This window comes from Gymnodraco acuticeps, unplaced genomic scaffold (genome assembly GCF_902827175.1).
Source record: "Gymnodraco acuticeps unplaced genomic scaffold, fGymAcu1.1, whole genome shotgun sequence".
Classification (NCBI taxonomy): domain Eukaryota; kingdom Metazoa; phylum Chordata; class Actinopteri; order Perciformes; family Bathydraconidae; genus Gymnodraco; species Gymnodraco acuticeps.
Genome location: NW_022989843.1, coordinates 2,730,208 through 2,753,900, shown reverse-complemented (window position 1 = coordinate 2,753,900; position 23,693 = coordinate 2,730,208). Strand labels below are relative to the sequence as shown.

Below are 23,693 nucleotides of genomic sequence, written 5' to 3'. Positions count from 1 at the left end.
GTTTAAAAAGGGAAGCAACATGAAAAAAGGAACTGAGAGAAAAATACATGTTTTAAAACTCATCACAGATATATTTAAAGAAGGCCTGGTTTATTTGAGTAGAAAGTACAGACAGATCTCTCACACATATCAACCTCTCATACATGCAGCATTATACAATGTGCCACGGATGCTGTTACCCTTTTGTTAATGTAACAAAACAGAGTACAGTCAAGATATACATTTGAGCACAGACAGACTAGAAACGTCTCATCCTCTCCGTCCACTCTCTCTCACAGCAGACACTATATAGTTGAATTATTGCACATCTTATCTACAAATAATAAAAGTGATCACATGATGTTACATTTACAGCAACTTGATGAAGCAGGTTTAGGAAGTTATGAAGCAATTTGAAATGAATTGAGAACCAAGTGCAAAATACAATACTCTGATCTCCAAAAGTACCAAACAAAACAGGTCTGCCCTAATCAAAGCATCACTGAAAACCCATTCATTTAGCAAAAGCTCAACAAAGCCTTTTTAAAATGTAACCGGTTCTTTGGGCATCTTTACAAACCAGATCTCGTCTGTGTGCTGTGTAGTAAGGTAACCCGTGATAATCTCTGGTGCAGCCTGCTTTATCTCGCTTTGAGCAAACATCTCCTCATGAAAGTCCACCATAGAGAAACACATGGCGAGTCTCGGTTCTGTTCACACACTCTGCCAGTTAATAAGCTGCAAGAGACCCACAAACAATCCATTTAACAGGGAAACCACCTTTAAAGTGAATGATCCCTTAAGTGGCATATGGAAAGTTAGAGAGTCCTGCTGTGCCACACAATCAGATCATAAAGAAGTTTAGAAAACACAACAGTAAATGTCTGTCACACACACACACACACACACACACACACACACACACACACACACACACACACACACACACACACACACACACACACACACACACACACACACACACACACACACACACACACACACACACACACACACACACACACACACACACACACACACACACACTCCCAGACATACACACTCCCAAGCCCTTGTTGGGAGTCTAAATGGACACATCTGCTAGTATTCAGTGGTTTGTTACGTTTTGCAGGTGAACCGTGTGAATGAACATTATAATGACGTTATAAACATACGCACTGACTTGCAGTCATTAACCTGTCCACAAAAATGCTAATGGCTAATCGACTACCGATTTCTTTAACTAATCTCCTGCTTCTCCAGTACAGTGGTTTGTTTATGGCAAAGATAATTAGAAAAATAAACACTATCTTGTTCAAAAACATTGGATACGTCTGCAGGTAATGTTCTTTAGCCTGCTGCTGTACAAGAGCATTGTTGGCCGTTCAACCTGCAGCTGTAGAAGGGAAATATACGTTTGACTTTGTCCATGTTTATCATTAGGTATAGGATATTGGTAGCGTGATCTGCATTTTAATATTTTGTTTTCAGGGCTTCGATATTTTCAACAACCAGCGATATCATCATAAAGAAAATTGCATTAATAAATGTCTGTTCTCCTCCACTGAGATCTAAAAATGTGTGTAAAAGAGAAAAGACACCAAGGATGGTTTCCCCAGGTTTTTTGAAGGCTCAGAGCAGGCAGATTAGACTCTTCCCTTCTTCAATCTCCTCCTGGACCTTGTCGCTGGAGGTGGCAATCTCAGCCTGTGAAGACAAAACGGCACACAGGAAGGACCCCAGCGTTCCTCCTATCGCGGCGTAGAAGGCCCAGCCGAGGGAACAGAGGGCCGGCCTAAAGGGCAAGGCCTCAGCGCCACAGTAGTTGATCACCTTCTCTGATCCCCAACCAGCAGGGTACAGCATGAGGCCCACCATCAGCAACAGGCCTGGAAGCATAGCAGAGGATGAGACCAGTGGTTTAGTCACGTACGCATAAACACCGGGGAAGAAAGCACAAACAGATCACAGTGCAGCTGGGAACATGGTGACTCAACTCTGGGAAAGAATACATGTATTTTTCAGCTGACAAGCATTTGATTTTGTGTTGACAGGAAAGAGCCCATTTGACCACATGTCACATAATGATAGATTACCTACTTGACAGACATGAGCAATCAAACACACCTGTGGCCATTGTTGTAGAAATATGAAGGAGACTTGGAGAGGTTTGGTTGGAATATCCAACCTACAACTAGGAACATTTTGAAGGAACGCCACTAGATGATGCCAATTTATAAACGTAGATGTTTCAACTTGTAAACGTAATAACAACACAAGCATTCCCTGAAGGCTAGGCATGATAATACAACACTCATAGGCTTGTATAGACATGTAACCACTATAAACTCTGTGTCCGGGATTCTAGATTATTAGCATTAGCAACGATAAATGCAATCCAGCTGCTCAGCATTTTGAGTTTCTCGATGGCTCTTCCCTACATTTCCTGAACTCAGTCACTGAAAAATACAGGTAGGATTATTGTACTTCCAATCTATTTCTTTTTTAACTTCTAATTTACTTAACACAAAATATTTGATAATTTTGATCCAGATTTTTGTTTGACATCACATCTTTATATTGCAGAAGTCTGATCTGAGATGCTCATCTTGTTTTGTCTGGAAATAGTTTTCATTCAGTTTGGTGACAACATTATTATAAAGTTATAAAAATACATGATATCAGACATATTTCCATTGTATTTTGTGTTCACATAGTCCACCAGCCTTTTTTAAGAAGGACACAATAATGAAATGTCTGAAATGAAGATATATTGCAAAATAAGAGCTAACTAAAAGGAAAGGAAAATGTAATTTTGCACATTTGAAAATTCAAGTTCTTGAGTTTCTTTGTTGTTTGCAGTATATACAAATAATGTATATTACTGTAGGTATCCTGTTGGCCCTGTGGTCGGATATCTCTTTATCTCATTCAAATCGTTCATGTCTACTCCGAATGAACACTTGAAGAAGTTGATGAAAAACATAAACTCGAACGGACATCTCACCTCCGATAGCCTGGAGCAGTCCACAGATGTTGAATATGCTCTTCTTCAGGATGCTCTGGAAGCACAGGCTGAAGATGGAGATACAGGCGACTCCTGCTAGAACTAAGATCCCTGCTGCCAGAAACAACATGGCCGCCTGCCAGAAGCCGCTGGCCACTTCTCCAAATGTCCGAGCGTAGGGCCCGCAGCTCACCCCAATTCCCCGGGCCCCGACACGAAGGCAGCGGCTGTACAGGCCGAGAGACGGCCGGTACTCCCCCGAGTCCACGCCCGCCCCGCTCGCACTGGAGTCCGAGCGGGGGGATCCCAGCAGCCAATCAGGGCTCATGAAGGCAATAAGCTCAGCAAAGGCCACCACAATGCTGAGTAGTGTCCAGAGCATAGAGCGGCAGGTTACAATAACATGGCACATGATGCTCACTCTTTCTGAGATGGTCACAAAGTAAAAAAATATATAATTCTTGAACCCTTCAACTGACTGATACTGGGGAGTTTAAATTCCTTTACTACAAAGAGAGGTTCCAGTAGGTTCCCTGTTCTGATCGTATCCTCTCTGAGCAGATGTTTTTCCTCCTCTCAGTCGGTATTCTTTGCTCTCGCCTCTTCTTCTTCTTTAATGAGGCAAGGTCTGGCTCTGGTCATCCCAAACAGCTATAACGCACCGAAGCAGCTTCCCTCAGCCATGACAACGTTTGAGAAAGCACACCTATAGACACAGAGACACAAGAGGGTCAGAGACAAGCAGAATCTGTAAACATACAGTATGAAGTAGGAGTAACTGACAGGAAAAGGGGGGAAGAGGGGGGAAAGGGGAGATAAGGGGGAGAAATGCCTGAAACAGGATAAGAAGGCTGAACAGCAAATGATTTCCCATCCACCATGAATCATCAAACTCCCTCGTGTTTGTCCTACAGGATGTTTAATGTGTACCATTGTCATCAATTAGGACCCAACATCTTCCCATGGTAAGCTACTTCATATTCAGCCAGCTGTGAGTGTAGCATGAGCAACACTTTCAGATGTCTGTTGGACGATGAATCACACACAAAACTGCAAGTTTATACTGTCTTCATTTTACTTGAGAGTACTGGCCTTTTAGTCATTGATTGTATCTGTGAAATGACAGGAGCCTTGTGTGTTTTGCAACTGAGCAGCTGTCAGCACAGATCAGCGCAGAGCTCTGTTACAGCATGTCACATTTCACAGTAACACACAGGGTAACATGCCAGATCCTAACTGCAGGGGCAAGCACACACGTCACACCAACTGGAGTTCACTATTCAAATTACAGTCTGCATCAAAATCAAATGTCTTTGTTCTTTCTTCAACAGCAATCAATACTTGATTACAAAAAAAAGTATAACTTGTAACAGATGACTTGAGTGCTCAATGCTGCATGTGTGTCTGAATTTGATTCAGAGTGGAAGTCTGTGTATTTGAGTGAGCGTAAATGAGTCCCAATCAGAGTGATTGTGATACTGTTGCTATGTTATGATACAGTTGCCGTGACCAAACTGGCCTCGACACAGCAATGGTCTCATGGGAGCACCGAGGCTTTCTAAGAAACCCTCTGATGTCATCAACCAGAATTATCATACACACAGGAAAATGTGTGGGAGCAAGGTTGACTCTGCTGTTATAGCTCTAGTAGTCTATAGAATCTAATTCAAAGATTATCACAGCAAAATGCCTATTTGTTTAATCTCATTTGAGGATTGTTCCTGTTTTTAGGTGAGGATTACTTTGTCTTGTGTCGTTCCCATCAGCATGAGCATAATTCTTTTGTAACAGAGGATGCAGTAGAGGTCATCTTCCCAGCTATAACTTTGATAAAGCAACTTAAAAAAATATCTGTGATGATGTACTGATTTATTCTGCTCCGCATGGATTTAGCTATATCTTTCCTGCTCTGTAACTAGATGATGTTGTCCATATTCTCAATTCCACCAACAAAGCTCTGTTTTGTCAATCGATTGTCCCATGGGGGGAAACAGCTCTTCCTACTGAAGTAAAGGTCCCTTTCAACTGCTGACAGTGAGGTTTGTAACAGGATATTTTTTCTAGAAAGAGAAGTTGCTGTTAACTATAAAATGAAAGCAATTCTTCAAAGCTTTCACATTAAAAGGGAAGGGCAGCTAAACAGATGAGTTGACTGTTATCATGTTAATGCTCTCATTCTAACTGAATGTGTCATTTTGTCGGTGATGAAAACTTCTGTCCAAAAACCTTAATTAAAAGTCAGCCTGATGACCTGAGGGGAATGAATGTGGTATTAGGTTATCCATAACGTGCACGCCTCCAGTCAGGATGGTAAATCATCCCACTACATCTGCAGGGAATGAACACTATCCTGCATGTTGTCTGATATGATCTGAGTCACAATTCCCCGGCCACAAACTAGGAGCATTATCTCATGCAGCTAAAAGGTTGACTGATTCATCTGAGGCCGGGGTCGAGTAGAAACCAGAAAAACAGAGTCACAGGCATGACAACATCTAAAGAGCTAAGGTATGAGATGTGAAACACTTAAGATGCGGGCATAACTCAGTTCAGGGGGATTTACTCATGTCTGCACTTCACGGTTGTGTTTTAAGGAGTTCTGCTGTAGTTGTGACAGGTTTGTTGTGCTTCCAGTTTGCTTTGTCTTGAATTTGATATTGATGCCCATCTAACATTCACCGTCAAGTTTGTATCTTACCATCTACTTTGCTCTAGCAGAATTTCACAGGAACGTCTCTGCTTAACATTGCTTTATTCTCATTCTACAATTTTGCATCCTAATTCGAGATTTCAAGAACCCTCAACTGAGGTACATTTCAGTTTCAACTGAGCTGAATGTTATAGCAGACATGGATAAAGACACTACAACGACATTATTATCGGCCAACAAAGGAAACGGCCGTAACAAGCAGGAAGCAAACAGGAAGCATTGGTGTATGTCAGGATAAACTGCTAAAAAGTCTTTCAATCAGAATTTTCTAGCAAGTGTCCACCAAACTTATAGAAAAAATGTCTGAAGAAACATGTTTGCGTTTGTGTTTCTACTTCCAGGAATGACAACAAGAAATATAATCAGATGTTGATATTTGAACTGTGTTTGGGGTGTGCCCTATTCTATTCTAGTCCATTCCAGGCCTCCTCTCAAAATCATAGCTGTCCTTATTGTCATCAAAGTTTCCATTCTGCAGAAGTTTCAATGTTTTTTGCCTGACCGTCTTTTAGCACTATTTAAAGCAAACCTTAGCATTACAGCAATTACTGATGTGGTGTGTGCGCATCCTGAAGAAACATATGTGTGTAAATGCCTATGTTTGTTTGAATGGGTTTTAGTTGTTTAGCCACCCTGTCAACAGTTTTGGATTCTCAGTGAACGTTGAGTCTTCTGTTTACAGCAGATTATAGCCCCTCCAGGCCGGGCATGGTGCTCTCGGTTGAGACTACAATGCCCTCAAATTAGCAGTTCTGCCTCTTTAAACTACCGGGATGGAGCCTAAACATGCCTTGTCAAGGTAGTCAGAAGGCACAGTGTGTGATCTCCCCCAGTACTTACAGGAAATATCTTCACTCATACCTCATCACGGCTCTCTGTAGTCTCACAGAGGACTGCACTCAGAGGAAGGGGGAAACATGAAGGGACTTTTTATTTGTATTAGTGGGGTAAAGAGTAGAGAATTTAGACGAAGTATGTTGCCTTCGAAGATGAACATTATGATTCTAACACCTTCATAACCCAATTAACATATGTATTTTCTATTTAAAGGATCAGTTGTGTTTAAATGCTACATATTAGCTGATCATCTAAATATGAATACATCTTTAGCACTTTTTGGTGTTAAAATCATTTGAGTTTGAGAAATCTGGTGATTTGCTTGTGTGTGTGTTTTTGCATGCTTGCATGTGTGTATGTGCTTGTTAGGGTGCATGCTGCTTTGTCATTAAGCGAGCAGAAAGGTCACTACATCCTGAAAGTGATGAATACTTTCCGCTTGTTTGCTGGTTGTTAAACAGACTTCTGGGAAAGTGCTTCAACAGCATTTCCTTAAGGTCAAGACTTTTTGTGTGTTTAAGTGAGCGCTGAGGGAGGAGTGTTTTACACTTCATAGCACATCAGAATTATGACTTATTCATAACCCCGCGATCAAGGTGCTGTGGGTGAGAGGTCTCGGCCTCCAAGTTGCTTTTGATAGATATGTATCTTAAATAACTGTCAGATCTTTTTTACTGCAGGTCTCCATGTGCCTGTGGAGACACCGACATAGATATGCATTGTCTAACACTGACAGGTCATGGGTCTTGTGCTTCTTTCATGAATCCTCCACGATGCTTAGTTAACTGATGATACAGTAGATACTATACAAGATGAAAGGAGTAATGTGGTTCTGCATCTGATCTGGACCGGCTCATTCCCACCATAGACTGTATATATAAAGATTCCCACACTGTTTTCATGTCCTGACAAAAACCCAAGTGCTGCCACACAGGATTATATGCATGTAGTGAAGGCCTGGAGCCAACTTACACACAGTTCTCCAAACCTTCATTGAGCCGGCCAACATGAACAGTGTCCTTGCTGCTATGAGACAAACTTCCTCTTTTGGAATTTACAAAAAATACAAACCACGGGCCAGCAGCCAGCCATGTGGACTACAGGTTTGGCTGTGAAAACGTTTTGGCCAGGCAGCCCTACAGTATATGCTCAATAACATGTCTACTAATGAAGCGTCAGTTTGAGTGGAGCCCTTTCAAAGCCTCAAAGCATATGAGGGTCAGTCGGTTGGCCGTTAGTTAAAGGAGCCCACTGAGTAGTAAATCTAGAGTAATTGGTCCGAGATATCAGCAAAGGCTCTGGTAGCATGCCAATGTGCTGAGGTAATGAGGGCCGGCCGCTGAAGTGTGCTCTTGAGAGTGAAAGTGAATGAGGACTGAAAGTGGGTGGAGCAGAGATCTGAAGCTCAGTTGACCCAGATTGTTCTTCAAAGAGGTGGGACACAGAGTTTGAGATAAACAACTCCATTGATTTACAAAAATAAAACAATTCTGAGAGATGATGGAAATTCTTTTGTTTCTCTATAATGGCAAGAGCGTGTCCCTGTTTAGGAAAATGTATTCAAGCTGTTAGATCCACCGCCCAGATCCGATGACCCCCCAGTTGATCTGGGCTGGGAGGACTCGATTAGCTCATTTTCTCTTGACGCACAGATCCTGTACCAGAGACCTCAAACCAAGGCAATCTGTTCCCTAAGCTGGTCTGCTCTGGTCATGCATCTGGACCAGCCAGGAGGAAGGCCCTCAAACCAAAACCACATAAGACGCTGCTTCACCATCTTCAGGCTACACACAGCTACACAAACAAAATGTGTATGGTGAGGAAATCACAGGCCACTGATGAGGGTTTCATTTCCATCAGTATCTCCAAGAATCCAAAAACCTAAGAGATATGAAACAGTCAGAGTTGGGCAGGACCAAACATATCCCTCTTTCATAAAAGAATGCCGTTGAGCTCCAGGTGAGGTGAGGGAGAATGAAGCAATGTAGCTTGAATACTGAACCTCCCACACACCCATTACACACTCAACTCTCAATATCTCAATAAATGTCATAGTCATTGGAAAGGGAAGGCTTCCCATTCCTTATAAAGTATCTGTGCTGGCATGGCAGAGTGGATGATGTAAGAACAGGCAAGCCATAACACCAGTCTGAATAGAGACGCCCATACCCTGCAGAAATGCCTCATGAACTCTCATTTATATCTGCTGAACAACAACAGATCAACAATGTGCTTCAGTTGCCCTTAGCAGTGTGAAAGTAGATCTGTGAACTTAAGAAACCCGAACCATCAGAAGTAGAGAGAACAAAGCCTTTCGAACAAAAGGATGGAACTTGCACGAGGAACTAATGAGTTGTACATCCCTTTGATTGTCACACCGAAGCCTTAGGGAGGCAAACATCCACCTGCTCTCACAGTGTGCTACACACAGAGGAGAGAAGACAAAAGAGTCTTGCAAAACACAACAAACAGACAGAGATACGTTTAGCTCTCTCAATTTCCCCAGATAATGTGAGACAACTCAAGCTGCTATCCTAAAGAGCTCGTTCTTGCTAAGCATAACCATGTGAGCCACTGCTTTGGTAGCCCTCCACAAACAGTGAATAAAAGAGTTGTAAGAGGGAAAATGCTTCCCATGGATAAACACTTACCACAAGTTGTGTGTCTCATAACTTCTGTGAGTGATTGCAGCCATCAAAAGCATATTTGTTTGCTCTGGAGTTTGTTTAGATGTATTTAACAGACCCAGATTAAACACTATAAAACAATTCAAGATGTTTAAGCCATTAGTTGTTATTCTTTGACTGTGTATTAAGATTAAAGACATGCCAGAAGTTTCAGCTTTCAAATACAACGAGGAGGCTTGAGGTCTTCGATGACAAAAGGGGTCTGTAGAAATGTACACAACAAGTGATGAGCCCTCCACCAGTGTGCTGAAACAATACAACCCACTTTACTGACGCACAAACATATAAATAAATATACAGCCATAAACTGTGAAAGCTGCCATCCTGTGCTCACTTGTCCAAGCTATAATCGCATCAAAACGCACGACTTCCCTGAGGAAAGTATCAGCCAAGCCCGTTTGTGTGCATGTGTTTGTGCCAAAAAGCCTGAATAAAATCGGCCCACTTCATCTGGTGCCACTCAACTTAAACAAAGGCTGCACAAAGACATGCCGACACCGGCCCCCTCACGCACTCTTCAGCTCTCAAAGACATGCCACCGTTGGCCCAGAATGCACTCCCTCATTCTCAAAGGCATGTCGATGTGGCCCCTAACCTATTCAATCTGCGCAACACCCCGGCCCCTCACTCCCCACGCTGACTCTGCAGTGGTCCCACCGTTTCTGACGCACAAAGCCCCTGAGTGACCCTCACATTTCACTGACACAAAGACAGGAATGACATGGCCTTGCTATAGCCCATCGCCTTTTTTTGCTTGTTTTTAAGATGATGGATGCCAACTTTTCACTTATTTTCTTAAGAACTCTATACTGTTCCTTTTACAGTGATGTTTGAAGGACCTCACAGGTGTTTTGGTTAACGTTGAATAATTACGAACTTAAAGTTGCTTATACTGGTAGCTGCTGGTTTCCATACAATATGAAAACATGCAGAAGATCAGTGTACTTCTAATGAAAAGTACTTCAGTCTGAGAAAACTGAACTTCAGGATCCATGACAGATCATTTCAAAATTGCAAGATGGAGAGGGACAGTAGTGTCCTAGAAGATAGGAAATGCATCAAGTAACCTAAAACTTAAAATAACTAGTAAGAAACTAAGCAACAATGTGAAGAACTGCCAATGAGTAATACATATTATAACATACAAGGAGTCTTTAATTCTCTGGTAGTTGTAATCATAAATCACAGTAGAGGCATAGTAATCAATTTGTTCTTCTATCTGGTAAAAATCTCTATAAATCCAGTTGACATATAGCCACAAGACAGTTTTTAAAGCATCAACATTTTTCTTTTGACTTTTGAATAAAACCTCCCTCCATCCATTTAGCATTGACAAGTTTGCACTTGTCAAAACTAATTCTAGGAAAAGAAGGCAGGTGAGAGCAATCCCACTTACATAATATACAGCACAATTTCATCATAAAATCAGTCCTGGAATTTATTATATTTAATACAAAAACTCTGATTTGTAACAGTATAGAAGTGTAATAGCACACTGAATGGGTGGTGATAATTCCCTCCTCTCATCGTGTCACTTTAGTTTGTCCTTGAACTCAGCTAGTATAAACACTGAACCTTTTCCTGGTTTTGTTTGGTTTATGATGTAGCACCACTTCCCCTCTCAGTGCAGTGTGTGTCAGGCAGAGAGCTCCATGGTGGCTCTCACACAGATTGACCTCCTCCCTGCACCTCAAGGGCATGGCCTTGTGTGGTGGAAAGAGAAACTTAGATCAAAAGGGTGAAAGATGGATTAAGTAATAATAACAAAAAATGCTATAGTTAGGGTTCTAGTGGAGGAGATTTCTCTAATTGCTACTGTGCTGTGGTGTCAAATGCTGCAAGATGGTGTCCCTGAACACGAAGTTGTAGAATTGTCACTTTCTCCAAATCCACATTCATCAACTACTGTACCTCCATTCAAATTGTATGTAGGTGGCTGCTTCAGTATGTGAATCAATGAAGCATGCACACTTTCTCCATAGCAGTTGGGAATACTAGATATGCAAAGAGGAGCTTGACTGAGAAAAAAGTTTAAAGTAGGTTTTCTGACAGTTAGAATAACTTTAACGTCAGCTAGACTTCTTGCATTGAGTATGTCAATCAGAAAAAAGACCATTTCGTAAATGACACTTTCAGAAACACGAGTTGAATCTACCAGCCAAAAAGGAGATGTGTGAAATCTTATCGTAAAAGAGCTACATTGTGTTTGCTCGTCGCATTGTCTTCTACTCACAGAGCCGACGTGGTGTGATGTTGCAGCCGACGTGAAGAAGCCGTCCTTTGTGTTGAACCGCTGCTGTGTTCCCGGTGCAGCCCAGCGCTCACTCACTCCAGGCTCCTTTCTTCAGGACGTTTTCTCTTTCCTTCTCACCTCACTTAGAGCCATCCCACCACCGTCTGACGTCGCCCTTTCTCCCCTTCTCTCCTCCCTCGCAATTCTCCCCTTCTCTCCTCCCTCGCAATTCTCCCTTCCCCCACTCCGTTTGTCAGAGAGAAAGAAGAAGAAAAGTTGCGAAGATGATGTCAAAGATGATGACGACTTCCTGAAACGCGACTTCCCAAAAACTCCATGAAACTTGTCCAGGCTAATTTAGTCACGCTTTTTTTCAGCTTTTTCTCAGTTTCAAGTTCTCCTTTTTTTTACTTATAAGTAAGCTGACAATGCATTTTCTCACAGGTCAAAGGCAAAAGTAAGATACTGAAAAACTTCAAAGCAACATCCTTTAAATATGAATGATTTGACCTGATTAACTCTTTGAACAATGCCAGGTATAGGGTCTTGAATTTGTATTTCATTATTATTATTTTTCATGTCCATGTGTTTTGATGGCTTTGGAACTAAAACAGTAGTGTCTCTACTGTAGCTTTGTTTAGCTTCATTAGGCAGCACTAAGTAACAAGAGAACACACTTCATTATTTTCTTCATGTGAGGCTCCAGAAACATTTTAAAATCCTAAACTGTGTCTCCTGTAGAACATAAACTGTGTTATTTCTTCTTGAGCTACAGACATTAACCACACAGTGAATGTCACTGGGCCCTAACTGTATGTTTTGAAGGATGTGTGTGGCTTGTAAGCAATGGTAAAATGTTGACAGTGATACATTTCTGGAGGAAGTCCATATAGAATCTGTTTAGAGTCACTTGGAATATCAGAATATCCTTACAGACAGGTTTGTTAAACATGTTCATGCTTTTATTTTGTGCAGAATGGAATCAATGGTCTTTTCAGCTCTCTGCATTGGCCTCTGGTGTGTTTTGGAATAATGTTTAAAATATTCCTCCTTGATAAGTCTGGTTTAAATCATAAAGCAGTCGGCTTACAGATCCTAGAGTCCAAACTAAAAACATGAAGCAGCAAAATCACAAAATGTAATTCAAATACTGCAGCTGAAGAGGACTTGCTTTAAATCTGAATCAACTTAATGGTAAACTCTTCTACTAAAAATACAATCTTAAAAACGTACTTCTTTATCCTTCTCGCTCCTCTATTTGTTTCTCTTCCTCTTAAACCTTTTTTAGCCTTCAAAAAAAAGAATGAATGCCCTAAATTACCCATGCTGGTGTTTCTTATTTATTGTTATTTAAGCCTTATGGCAAGCTCTGTAAGCTACCCATTTGAATGAAATGTCCTGTAACTAGTCTTACCTTCATATCAAATACACCCTTAAAGTTAGACCCGAGAAGACTGCATATCTTTTTACCTGCTCTATTTAGTGACTTTTGTTCTGATTTACAAATATAACGTAGTAATCTGGTGTAGAGATTCTCCGTTCTTGTCTTTTTGGGTTCTTACAGTTTTTAACTTAACTTTAATCTAACACACGGTATACTATGAGTAAATACAGCTTGTGCCAGACATATTTTCGCACGGTCATCAATGTCGTTTTTATTCTTTGTTAGCACTACAATATCAGTTCAGTTAGCTTGTTATGTTATATTTCATAGTAGTATAATATCCCTGCAGTAATTCACAATTTGGTGAAGATCAAGCTGTACATTGTTTGTTGAGACTATAAATAATGATGGTATAAGCAAAGACCCCACAAAGTGTCACATTGATGAGGTTCTAATTGTGATTATTTCATGTGTTTGACATGCATCATCAAGTTTGTTATAGGCTTGCCAACCCATATTTGTACTGTGTGTGTGACTGAGCAAGTCCATCATTATGAGTTTGACCACATTGGTTTACTGCGTTCTCACTGCATGCTGTTTCTGTTATTTTCTAGACCATATACAACACCCTTAAACAGCAACTCCTCTCCCCAGCCTGTTAACACCAGCTCTAATTTCCTCTGTGGGATGCTGCAGTGGGAGTTTGTTGAGTGCAGCTCTTCACGCTGCCCTCCTGACATTCTTCACAGCCTGAGACTTCGTACCCTACAGTTTGTCTCTTCGCTCACGCGGGACCTTGCTCCTCCACCGCGGCCCAGCCACTGTGTCATTTGGTCGGCCCTGCCTTCAGGGCTTCCTCTTTGCACACCAGATCTGTCTGTGTGTGTCCTCCTGGTGAGAACACTGTGGGAGGCAGAGGAGTATGTAAATAGATGAGTGTGTGGTGACCACAGCGCTCCGGTCTCAGAAGGAAGATGCTCTGAGCTGCAGGGCAACTCCATGGGAAACACAGACAGGACCCAATAGACACTGAGAGAGGATTGGTTTTGATGGTTAGTGGCTGTGGGGAGGAAGTTACACTCTATAAATAATGCCATGATGCCATTCCTGGTGCGTGCACAGATATGTATTTGACTCTGAAAATAAGGGCTGGTATAATTGCTGGTATAATTGTGTTAATTGCAGTAGGGCTTTAAATATATATGCACTGTTTCTAAAACTTAAGTCTGAGTTGTGGTGTTTATTTGTGGAAATGTTGTGAACAATCCATTTTGTATAATGATTGTTTGGGAAAACAAAGTAGTTAAAAAAACATCTTAAACATGAAAATGTAAATGTTTTGTAGATGGAGTTATTATTGTTCAGTGTAAGTCGTTTTGTCTCTTTCAACTTTGACCATGTATTGACTTTGGTTGAACTAACTACTATATATATAATGTATATACTTCAGTCCAGTGAGGTAAACGTGAACATACAGCAGGCAGCAGTGTGGTCACAGGAATTAAAAAAATAAAAGAGGATAATCCATTATTTCTATTTTAGTTTTTGGGGGGTTTTCACAGCAGTATTGCGTTTCTATTATAGAGTTTGATGTTGGAAATGAGGTCACAGCCAACTCACATGAAACACAAATAAAGTATGACATAAAGGTGACACGAGCCGGGTTAGTAACTCAAACAGACCTTGCTGGGACAAGCTGTGCATGATTTAAGGCTTCAGAAATAGACACAGAAAAAACTTGTATATCTCCTTTCAGGAAAAACATATTTTCATCATGATGGATAATTACTGTGTTTAATTTAATGCATAAACAAAAGCAGTCTGTGTGTGACTCACATGTGTAGACATAAACACCCAAAGGGATCATCATATATGGTGATTTTGTGGACTTTTTACTTTTGGCTCACCACATGCTTTACAAATATTTTGAGTCTTGCTTATCGAATTTTGTTTATCCGACAAATCCTCTTCTACTTATCTCAACATATTAATCAACTTGAAGACACAAGTAACAACCTGAAAGGCAGCAACATGCATAAAATCAGATCAAGCACATCAACCTAACATCAACAGCATTACACTGCAGTTTGTTTAGCCAGAAGCAACACAACGCTTTGGTGATGGTGATTAATGAATTGTGTTTGGATAACACCAGCTAACTCAGTTTTAAAGGTTCATTCCTCAATAGTGCTCTTCACAATCCTATAATAGTGATTTTGAATATAGAACATGTACACAAGGATGTAAAGAGAGTATTATTTTATGTTTCCTGTGATTATCTTTCTATGCACATTCAAGAGGTTTTCTTTGGAGTCAAGCTGTGTGATTATAAGAAGAAGGTGAAACGTTGATGTACACCTTCTATAGAGTTCTACATGTCTTCTTAACAAGATGTAATGAAAAGCTGTGCAGCTGCTTTATTACAGTGAACTACAAGTTGTTTGATCAAACCTCTTTTAACTTTATGGGTATCTAAAATGTGTGTTCACCTGTTGCGATGCAGCTGCTGTGACTGAGCTGTAGCTGGTGTGCTGAAAAACTTAAACTTTGAAACAAGAATTTACATTAAAATGCGGAGAAGTGTCAACAGAGTGCGAAATGCTGACACTTAAGAGACAACATAAATGGACACCATAGCAACCCTGCGAAGCTGTATGTCCAGGTCTTTTGGGTTTATGTTGTCTTTTAATACTTGTGCACAAACTTATATTAAGAAATATACATGTATAATTTCTGTATATAGAACTCCTTATCAGGGGCGGTTCTAGGGGGGGGGGGCAGTGCCCCCTAACACTGACCTCTGACCCCCCTGTGGCCCCCCTAAAAATGAAAAGTGAAAAAAATGAAAAATGTATGATTTATTACACGATTTATTGAATGACGGAATAGGCGGAACTAACGTTATTCGTTATTCTAGTCGGACCCATTAGAGCGGTGCACTCAGGACCCATTAGAGAGGTGCACTCACTTTCACTATCCGGCTGAAGCGCGCGAAAAACAAACACTTTTCATCTCGGATCATCAGAGGCTGTTGCATCCAAGAAAGACTGATTGAAACCTACGTTTCGAGAGACTACCACGATAATTGAAGGTGATTTAAACTATTCTATCCGTGTAATTGTAGATGTAAAGTAGAGATGTAACTGTTCATTGCCTTTATTTTTATATAAATATGATATGGTGTTAGTGCAAAAAGTATACGATAACTAGTCTAGTTCTCTTTTTCGTCCTGCATTTATTGTGCCCCCCTCAGAAAATAACTGGCCCCCCAGTGGCCCCCCCAGTCAAATTGATCCGCCACTGCTCCTTATTGGTTTTGGTGACTCATTTAAAAGTCAAATTCGTACAAAATCAGTTTTGTGTTAATTCCTGACAATTTAAGACCATCATTTGTTTTAGTGAGGTGTTAGCCAAAAGCCTCCAGTACAGATTGAGAACTCAAAGGCACGAACAGTTTTTCAGAAGATTTTCACTCATTTGGTGTTTTTTGATGGAGTTGGATAGCACACACGCCTCAACACGTCACCTCAACTTTAAATAAATTGAGTTTTGATGACCCACAACAACATGTCATTCCCATATTTCCTACAAACACACCATTCTGTGATCTCTTGTATAAAACATCTGATTCATGTTTCTTTACCCATTAAATCAAGTATCTTGTCCATACACAAGCAGATACTGAAGAAAGTGCACTATTGTGCCCTCTGGTGTCTGAAAGAAGTATTGCAGTGTATCATTTTACTGCATTCTTTTTATCCAGTACATTTTAAACATTTCAAGAACCTATGCCATAGTGTTATTCCCTAGAGTGTGGTGGAATCATAAGAGACTTTAGAAAAAAGCCGATGAAAACTAAATTAAGTTTAAAAGGTCACAGAGTGCTCCCTCTCTTTCTCTGGCTCATTTCGCACTCAGTCTCTCTCCCTATCTGTCTTTCTGCGGCCTTCAAATCCACAAAGAATGGACGGTTTCAGCAGAATGTCTTCTTCAGCTTGAGCTGTGATTGGACCAGAGGAAGGGGTGGAGGTAAACAGGGAGTCCCTCTATAACAGGGAGAGTAGAGAGTCAGGCAACACAGGAAACACAACATGTGGGATATTGCTTAGGGTACTCAGCACATGGGGAACTTTCACACACACTTAAACTTGTGAATTTCCAATGATATACATATAAACTGAAGAAATTGTGAAAACGTAATTAAAGTTAACGTTCAGCAACATTACCTTCATTGCAATAAAGTTTGCAATATAAAAACATACAATTTCAAATGTTGGACCACCTATCTTTTTAACTTGTGTACCACCTGACCAAAAAACCATGTGACAAGCCCAACATCTGATCAATCAGGAGTTAAAAGTTAACCTCAACTTTATCAGTGTCAGCCCAGGTCATTCACATATGTGTTTCCTCACAGAAAGAACCAAGCATGCAATTTTGTGTACGCTTTTTTTTTTTACGCCAGTTTCACTCACGATGCTCACCCCTTCAACTATTGGAGCTTCAGCCTTTGGTCTCTTTGCAACTGCATGGACGGCCTCAGTTCCAGCCTCAGCCTGCGAGAACTAGTTGTGGCTGCAAAGAGAAAATGTCACTGAGTACAGCTGCTGGTCAACGCATGATACTCTGACTGGAATAGCTGGAATAACTCAGAAGAAATTATATATGGTAGACACATACCATATAAATAGATTTCATAGAACTGAATGAAAATCATATGGACCCATATGTTAAATAAATCCCAGATCAAATGCACGCTAAAGGGTTTTTCTCAGTGGTTGTGATGTTAAATGTTAGGTTTTTTTCCATGTATTATGTCTTGATGTTTGTCCATGTTGATGTTACAGAAAGAGCTGCTGTGATGCAAGTCAAATACCAGACTTGATCTGACAATTAAAGTCTTCTTATCGCATCGTATTGTATCGTATTATAACTCTGAGAAAGAGAAGGTCAATGAAGTTACAGTACATTTCCCAAAAGAAACTGATCACTTGGGGAGAGTAACCCCTGTGTAATTTCGAGCTCCTTGGGTCCCTTCGTTGTGTAATGGATAACATTAGGTCAGTCAACATGAGTTAATAAGGGGCATGCGGAGCGGAGTTCACTTTGGTGCATTTTTTGAGCTCTTTTCAGACCAGGCTTGTGGGTCAGTCTGCACTTGGAATTTGAGGGTTTCTTCTCCCATGAAGATTTTCTGCAACTCTGCACTTAAGTGACACTTGACACATATGTTTAGCTATGTCTGCTCTACACATAAATACCACACGCTAGCAAACATGTTGACTTGAAGAAAGCATGTGCACAACACACTTAAACAGTTGTGCCTGAGGAAAGGGTTCAGAGAGTTCTTGTTGTGCGGCTGTGATTCCTCTGCAAGTACAGCTACTGTAGCATTGCACCTTATGGTAAACAGACCACTCAGTGCAAAACAACTCAGCTGCCTGTGAGGAGAAACGACTTCTCTGTTTGATGAATGCTGGGTAGTATGTAAACAGCCATTACCTTCCCACCAGGTTGAGAAACTGCTTTTAGTGACTTTTTAACTTTTTTCTCCTGGCTACTCTGTTTCGTCACTGTTTGCAGGCTAAAGGTCACAGTCTCCTCTGTTTCTTATCGTCACATTTCTCTTGTCTGTCTGAGAGCCTGCTTTTATGTCATAACTTCAGAATGGCTTGGCTAAGAAACTTGGACATTGTCCGAATTACACTAACTATTTATTTTCTTACTGAGAGTTAGATTGATACCACTTAATAAAAGCTAAAGCCAGAAGAAAGATACCTCAGTTTGCAACCTGTAAACAAGAATCTGTCTAATTTCCCCTTTTATTTCCCCTTAAATACATTTGTTCCGGGCTTTTCATTTAGATATGTGATGATTTTATTGAGTAACATATCCAAATAGGGTTGATATGTTCATGAAATGGAAATATTAAGTCTAATGCTACGTTCCCACCGGACGCGATGCAATGTTTGGGGGCGGCGTGATTACATGTAAAGTCAATGCAGAGACGCGGACAGACGCGAATTCGCTCCGACGGCGAGCATGAAGCGGTGGACTCGGCGCGAATCACGCGATTGAACTGTACCGCGTCAAACGCGAGAGTTCAATTTTTTCAACTCGAGCGTCAAATTCACGTGACGCGTTCTCGCGGAAGCCAATCAGCGGTGAGGATCTCAGCCTGCCGTTACTGACATTCAACTAGAAAACATCAGTCATTAGCTGTTAGCAGTTAGCACACAGAGATCACAGCTCCTCATATCTGTTCAGAAACTGTACAGAAGTTAAACAAGTACAAACCACAGACTGTCTGTGTCATGGCGAGATAGGTTGTTGTGCTCGCTCTCTCTGTTTCTGTTTCTTATCCTATATCTAATAGAACTGCTCGGGTCTTGATAGATTGAGTGGGGAAGTTCATGAGATCTTTCTAGAGGGTTATCAAGAATAACTTTTATCCAATGACCTTTTCCCTCTCTGTCTGTGTCTGTGTATTCTCTTGTTCCGATTAACCCAGCCACATTTTTTTTTTCTTGTTTTGTATCTATATCTACGCCGGGATCCGGAGTCAAGGCTGATCCTCTTGCTGTAGTCCTGTGTCTTGGATCCTCTATCCTGAGTTCTGGATTAAGTCGTCGACTTCGGGTCGTGGCTGGACCTGTCTCTGCGGTCCTGCCTTGGGTCTCGTCATGCTGCTTCCCTGATGGCTTCCACAGGATTGTAGCTGACATCCTCGTGGATTCATCTTCTTATTACAGACACATGCATTTCCTAACATTCGGTCTATATGCTGTAAAATGTATTATCTGTTCGATTTACACACCGCATCTATTGCACGTATGTCCGTCCTGGGAGAGGGATCCCTCCTCTGTTGCTCTCCCTGAGGTTTCTCCCATTTTGTTTTCCCCTTAAACTGTGGGTTTTCTCTGGAAGTTTTTCCTTGTACGATGTGAGGGTCTAAGGATAGAGGGTGTCGTTTTTCTCATACTGATATTCTGAACAATCTGTGCTGTTGTATTTGCTGTAAAGTGTCTCTACTGTAGGCTATTTTTATGATATGTAGGCTACAGCACTTTGGCTCGACCAAAAATCGTTTATAAATGTGCTTAATAAATTAAACTTGATTTGATTTGATGGCGAATACAGTCGCTGGTTTATTTATGTCTGTAGGCCGTTGTTATGAGTGTGGAGTGAGCATATACAACGTTAGCTTAGCCTGGTCGACCCAATCTCCATTCAGAAAACAAACATTTTAAAAGATGTTTCGCCTGCCGTCTTGTCTGCAGACTTGTCGAGCATTAATTCATGGTTTTTAAAAAACCGGTATCAGTATGTTGTTACGTCGGCATCATTTAGAAACGTGTAATACAATTTAATCACGGTAAAATATGTTCATTTTGTTGTAGCTCCCGAGCCAGCGCGTCTTGTTTGAATGGTGCGAGTAAACACAGCTGGCAGCCGCGGTGAAACTCGAGCGACTAGAGCGATGCGATAGGAGCGTTTAGAGCGAAGCGAATATTCGCATCGCGTCCGGTGTGAACGCACCATAAATGCTACGTTCACACCGGACGCGATGCAATGTTTGGGGGCGGCGCGATTACATGTAAAGTCAATGCAGAGACGCGATCAGACGCAAATTCGCTCCGACGGCGGGCATGAAGCGGTGGACGCGGTGCGAATCACCCGATTGAGGCGATTGAAGGGGGCCGCGTCAAACGCGAGAGTTCAATTTTTTCAACTCGGGCGTCAAATTCCCGTGACGCGTTCTCGCAGAAGCCAATCAGCGGTGAAGATCTCAGCCTGCCGTCACTGACGTTCAACCAGAAAACATCAGCCATTAGCTATTAGCAGTTAGCACACAGAGATCACAGCTCCTCCTATCTGTTCAGAAACTGTACAAAAGTTAAACAAGAACAAACCACAGACTGTCTGTGTCATGGCGAATACAGTCGCTGGTTTATTTATGTATGTAGGCCGTTGTTATGAGTGTGGAGTGAGCATACAGTACAACGTTAGCTTAGCCTGGTCGACCCAATCTCCATTCAGAAAACAAGCATTTAAAAAGGTTTTTTCGCCTGCCGTCTGTCTGCAGACTTGTCAGAGCATTAATTCATGGTTTTTAATAACCGGTATCAGTATGTTGTTACGTCGGCATCATTTAGAAACGTGTAATACAATTTAATCACGGTAAAATATGTTCATTTTGTTGTAGCTCCCGAGCCAGCGCGTCTTGTTTGAATGATGCGAGTAAACACAGCTGGCAGCCGTGGTGAAACTCAGCGACTAGAGCGATGCGATAGGAGCGTTTAGAGCGAAGCGAATATTCGCATCGCGTCCGGTGTGAACGCACCATAAATGCTACGTTCACACCGGACGCGATGCAATGTTTGGGGGCGGCGCGATTACATGTAAAGTCAATGCAGAGACGCGATCAGACGCAAATTCGCTCCGACGGCGGGCATGAAGCGGTGGACGCGGTGCGAATCACCCGATTGAGGCGATTGAAGGGGGCCGCGTCAAACGCGAGAGTTCAATTTTTTCAACTCGGGCGTCAAATTCCCGTGACGCGTTCTCGCAGAAGCCAATCAGCGGTGAGGATCTCAGCCTGCCGTCACTGACGTTCAACCAGAAAACATCAGCCATTAGCTATTAGCAGTTAGCACACAGAGATCACAGCTCCTCATATCTGTTCAGAAACTGTACAAAAGTTAAACAAAAACAAACCACAGACTGTCTGTGTCATGGCGAATACAGTCGCTGGTTTATTTATGTATGTAGGCCGTTGTTATGAGTGTGGAGTGAGCATACAGTACAACGTTAGCTTAGCCTGGTCGACCCAATCTCCATTCAGAAAACAAACATTTTAAAAGATGTTTCGCCTGCCGTCTTGTCTGCAGACTTGTCAAGCATTAATTCATGGTTTTTACTAACCGGTATCAGTATGTTGTTACGTCGGCATCATTTAGAAACGTGTACTACAATTTAATCACGGTAAAATATGTTCATTTTGTTGTAGCTCCCGAGCCAGCGCGTCTTGTTTGAATGATGCGAGTAAACACAGCTGGCAGCCGCGGTGAAACTCGAGCGACTAGAGCGATGCGATAGGAGCGTTTAGAGCGAAGCGAATATTCGCATCGCGTCCGGTGTGAACGCACCATAAATGCTACGTTCACACCGGACGCGATGCGATGTTTGGGGGCGGCACGATTACATGTAAAGTCAATGCAGAGACGCGATCAGACGCAAATTCGCTCCGACGGCGGGCATGAAGCGGTGGACGCGGTGCGAATCACCCGATTGAGGCGATTGAAGGGGGCCGCGTCAAACGCGAGAGTTCAATTTTTTCAACTCGGGCGTCAAATTCCCGTGACGCGTTCTCGCAGAAGCCAATCAGCGGTGAGGATCTCAGCCTGCCGTCACTGACGTTCAACCAGAAAACATCAGCCATTAGCTATTAGCAGTTAGCACACAGAGATCACAGCTCCTCCTATCTGTTCAGAAACTGTACAAAAGTTAAACAAGAACAAACCACAGACTGTCTGTGTCATGGCGAATACAGTCGCTGGTTTATTTATGTATGTAGGCCGTTGTTATGAGTGTGGAGTGAGCATACAGTACAACGTTAGCTTAGCCTGGTCGACCCAATCTCCATTCAGAAAACAAGCATTTAAAAAGGTTTTTCGCCTGCCGTCTGTCTGCAGACTTGTCAGAGCATTAATTCATGGTTTTTAATAACCGGTATCAGTATGTTGTTACGTCGGCATCATTTAGAAACGTGTATTACAATTTAATCACGGTAAAATATGTTCATTTTGTTGTAGTTGTAGCTCCCGAGCCAGCGCGTCTTGTTTGAATGATTCGAGTAAACACAGCTGGCAGCCGCGGTGAAACTCCAGCGACTAGAGCGATGCGATAGGAGCGTTTAGAGCGAAGCGAATATTCGCATCGCGTCCGGTGTGAACGCACCATAAATGCTACGTTCACACCGGACGCAATGCGATGTTTGGGGGCGGCGCGATTACATGTAAAGTCAATGCAGAGACGCGATCAGACGCAAATTCGCTCCGACGGCGGGCATGAAGCGGTGGACGCGGTGCGAATCACCCGATTGAGGCGATTGAAGGGGGCCGCGTCAAACGCGAGAGTTCAATTTTTTCAACTCGGGCGTCAAATTCCCGTGACGCGTTCTCGCAGAAGCCAATCAGCGGTGAGGATCTCAGCCTGCCGTCACTGACGTTCAACCAGAAAACATCAGCCATTAGCTATTAGCAGTTAGCACACAGAGATCACAGCTCCTCATATCTGTTCAGAAACTGTACAAAAGTTAAACAAGAACAAACCACAGACTGTCTGTGTCATGGCGAATACAGTCGCTGGTTTATTTATGTATGTAGGCCGTTGTTATGAGTGTGGAGTGAGCATACAGTACAACGTTAGCTTAGCCTGGTCGACCCAATCTCCATTCAGAAAACAAGCATTTAAAAAGGTTTTTCGCCTGCCGTCTGTCTGCAGACTTGTCAGAGCATTAATTCATGGTTTTTAATAACCGGTATCAGTATGTTGTTACGTCGGCATCATTTAGAAACGTGTATTACAATTTAATCACGGTAAAATATGTTCATTTTGTTGTAGTTGTAGCTCCCGAGCCAGCGCGTCTTGTTTGAATGATTCGAGTAAACACAGCTGGCAGCCGCGGTGAAACTCGAACGACTAGAGCGAAGCGAATATTCGCATCGCGTCCGGTGTGAACGTAGCATAAACGCTATCGCATCCCTCTAGTCTATTTATTATTATTATTATTTATTTATGCATCAAAGATTTAACACATCCTATTGCTATTTCCAGTCCAACATCAAGTCTAG

The 23,693-nt window shown here is 41.9% G+C and overlaps 1 protein-coding gene across 2 annotated transcripts; it reads right to left on the bottom strand.

The window, feature by feature from the left end:
• Positions 1-69: 69 nt before the first annotated feature.
• Positions 70-11,627, bottom strand: LOC117559820 (LHFPL tetraspan subfamily member 2a protein-like). 2 transcript variants are annotated; one of them, XM_034236520.1, is made up of 4 exons: positions 11,454-11,627; positions 10,796-10,923; positions 2,987-3,692; positions 70-1,868 (listed from the first exon to the last, which is right to left on the bottom strand). In XM_034236520.1, exons 3-4 carry the CDS (start codon positions 3,396-3,398, stop codon positions 1,612-1,614), a joined length of 669 nt encoding a protein of 222 aa, XP_034092411.1. In that variant the 5' UTR covers positions 3,399-3,692; positions 10,796-10,923; positions 11,454-11,627; the 3' UTR covers positions 70-1,611. The 2 variants fall into 2 exon arrangements, with proteins under 2 accessions (XP_034092411.1, XP_034092405.1); XM_034236514.1 differs by lacking the exon at positions 10,796-10,923.
• Between the last annotated feature and the right edge of the window lie 12,066 nt (positions 11,628-23,693).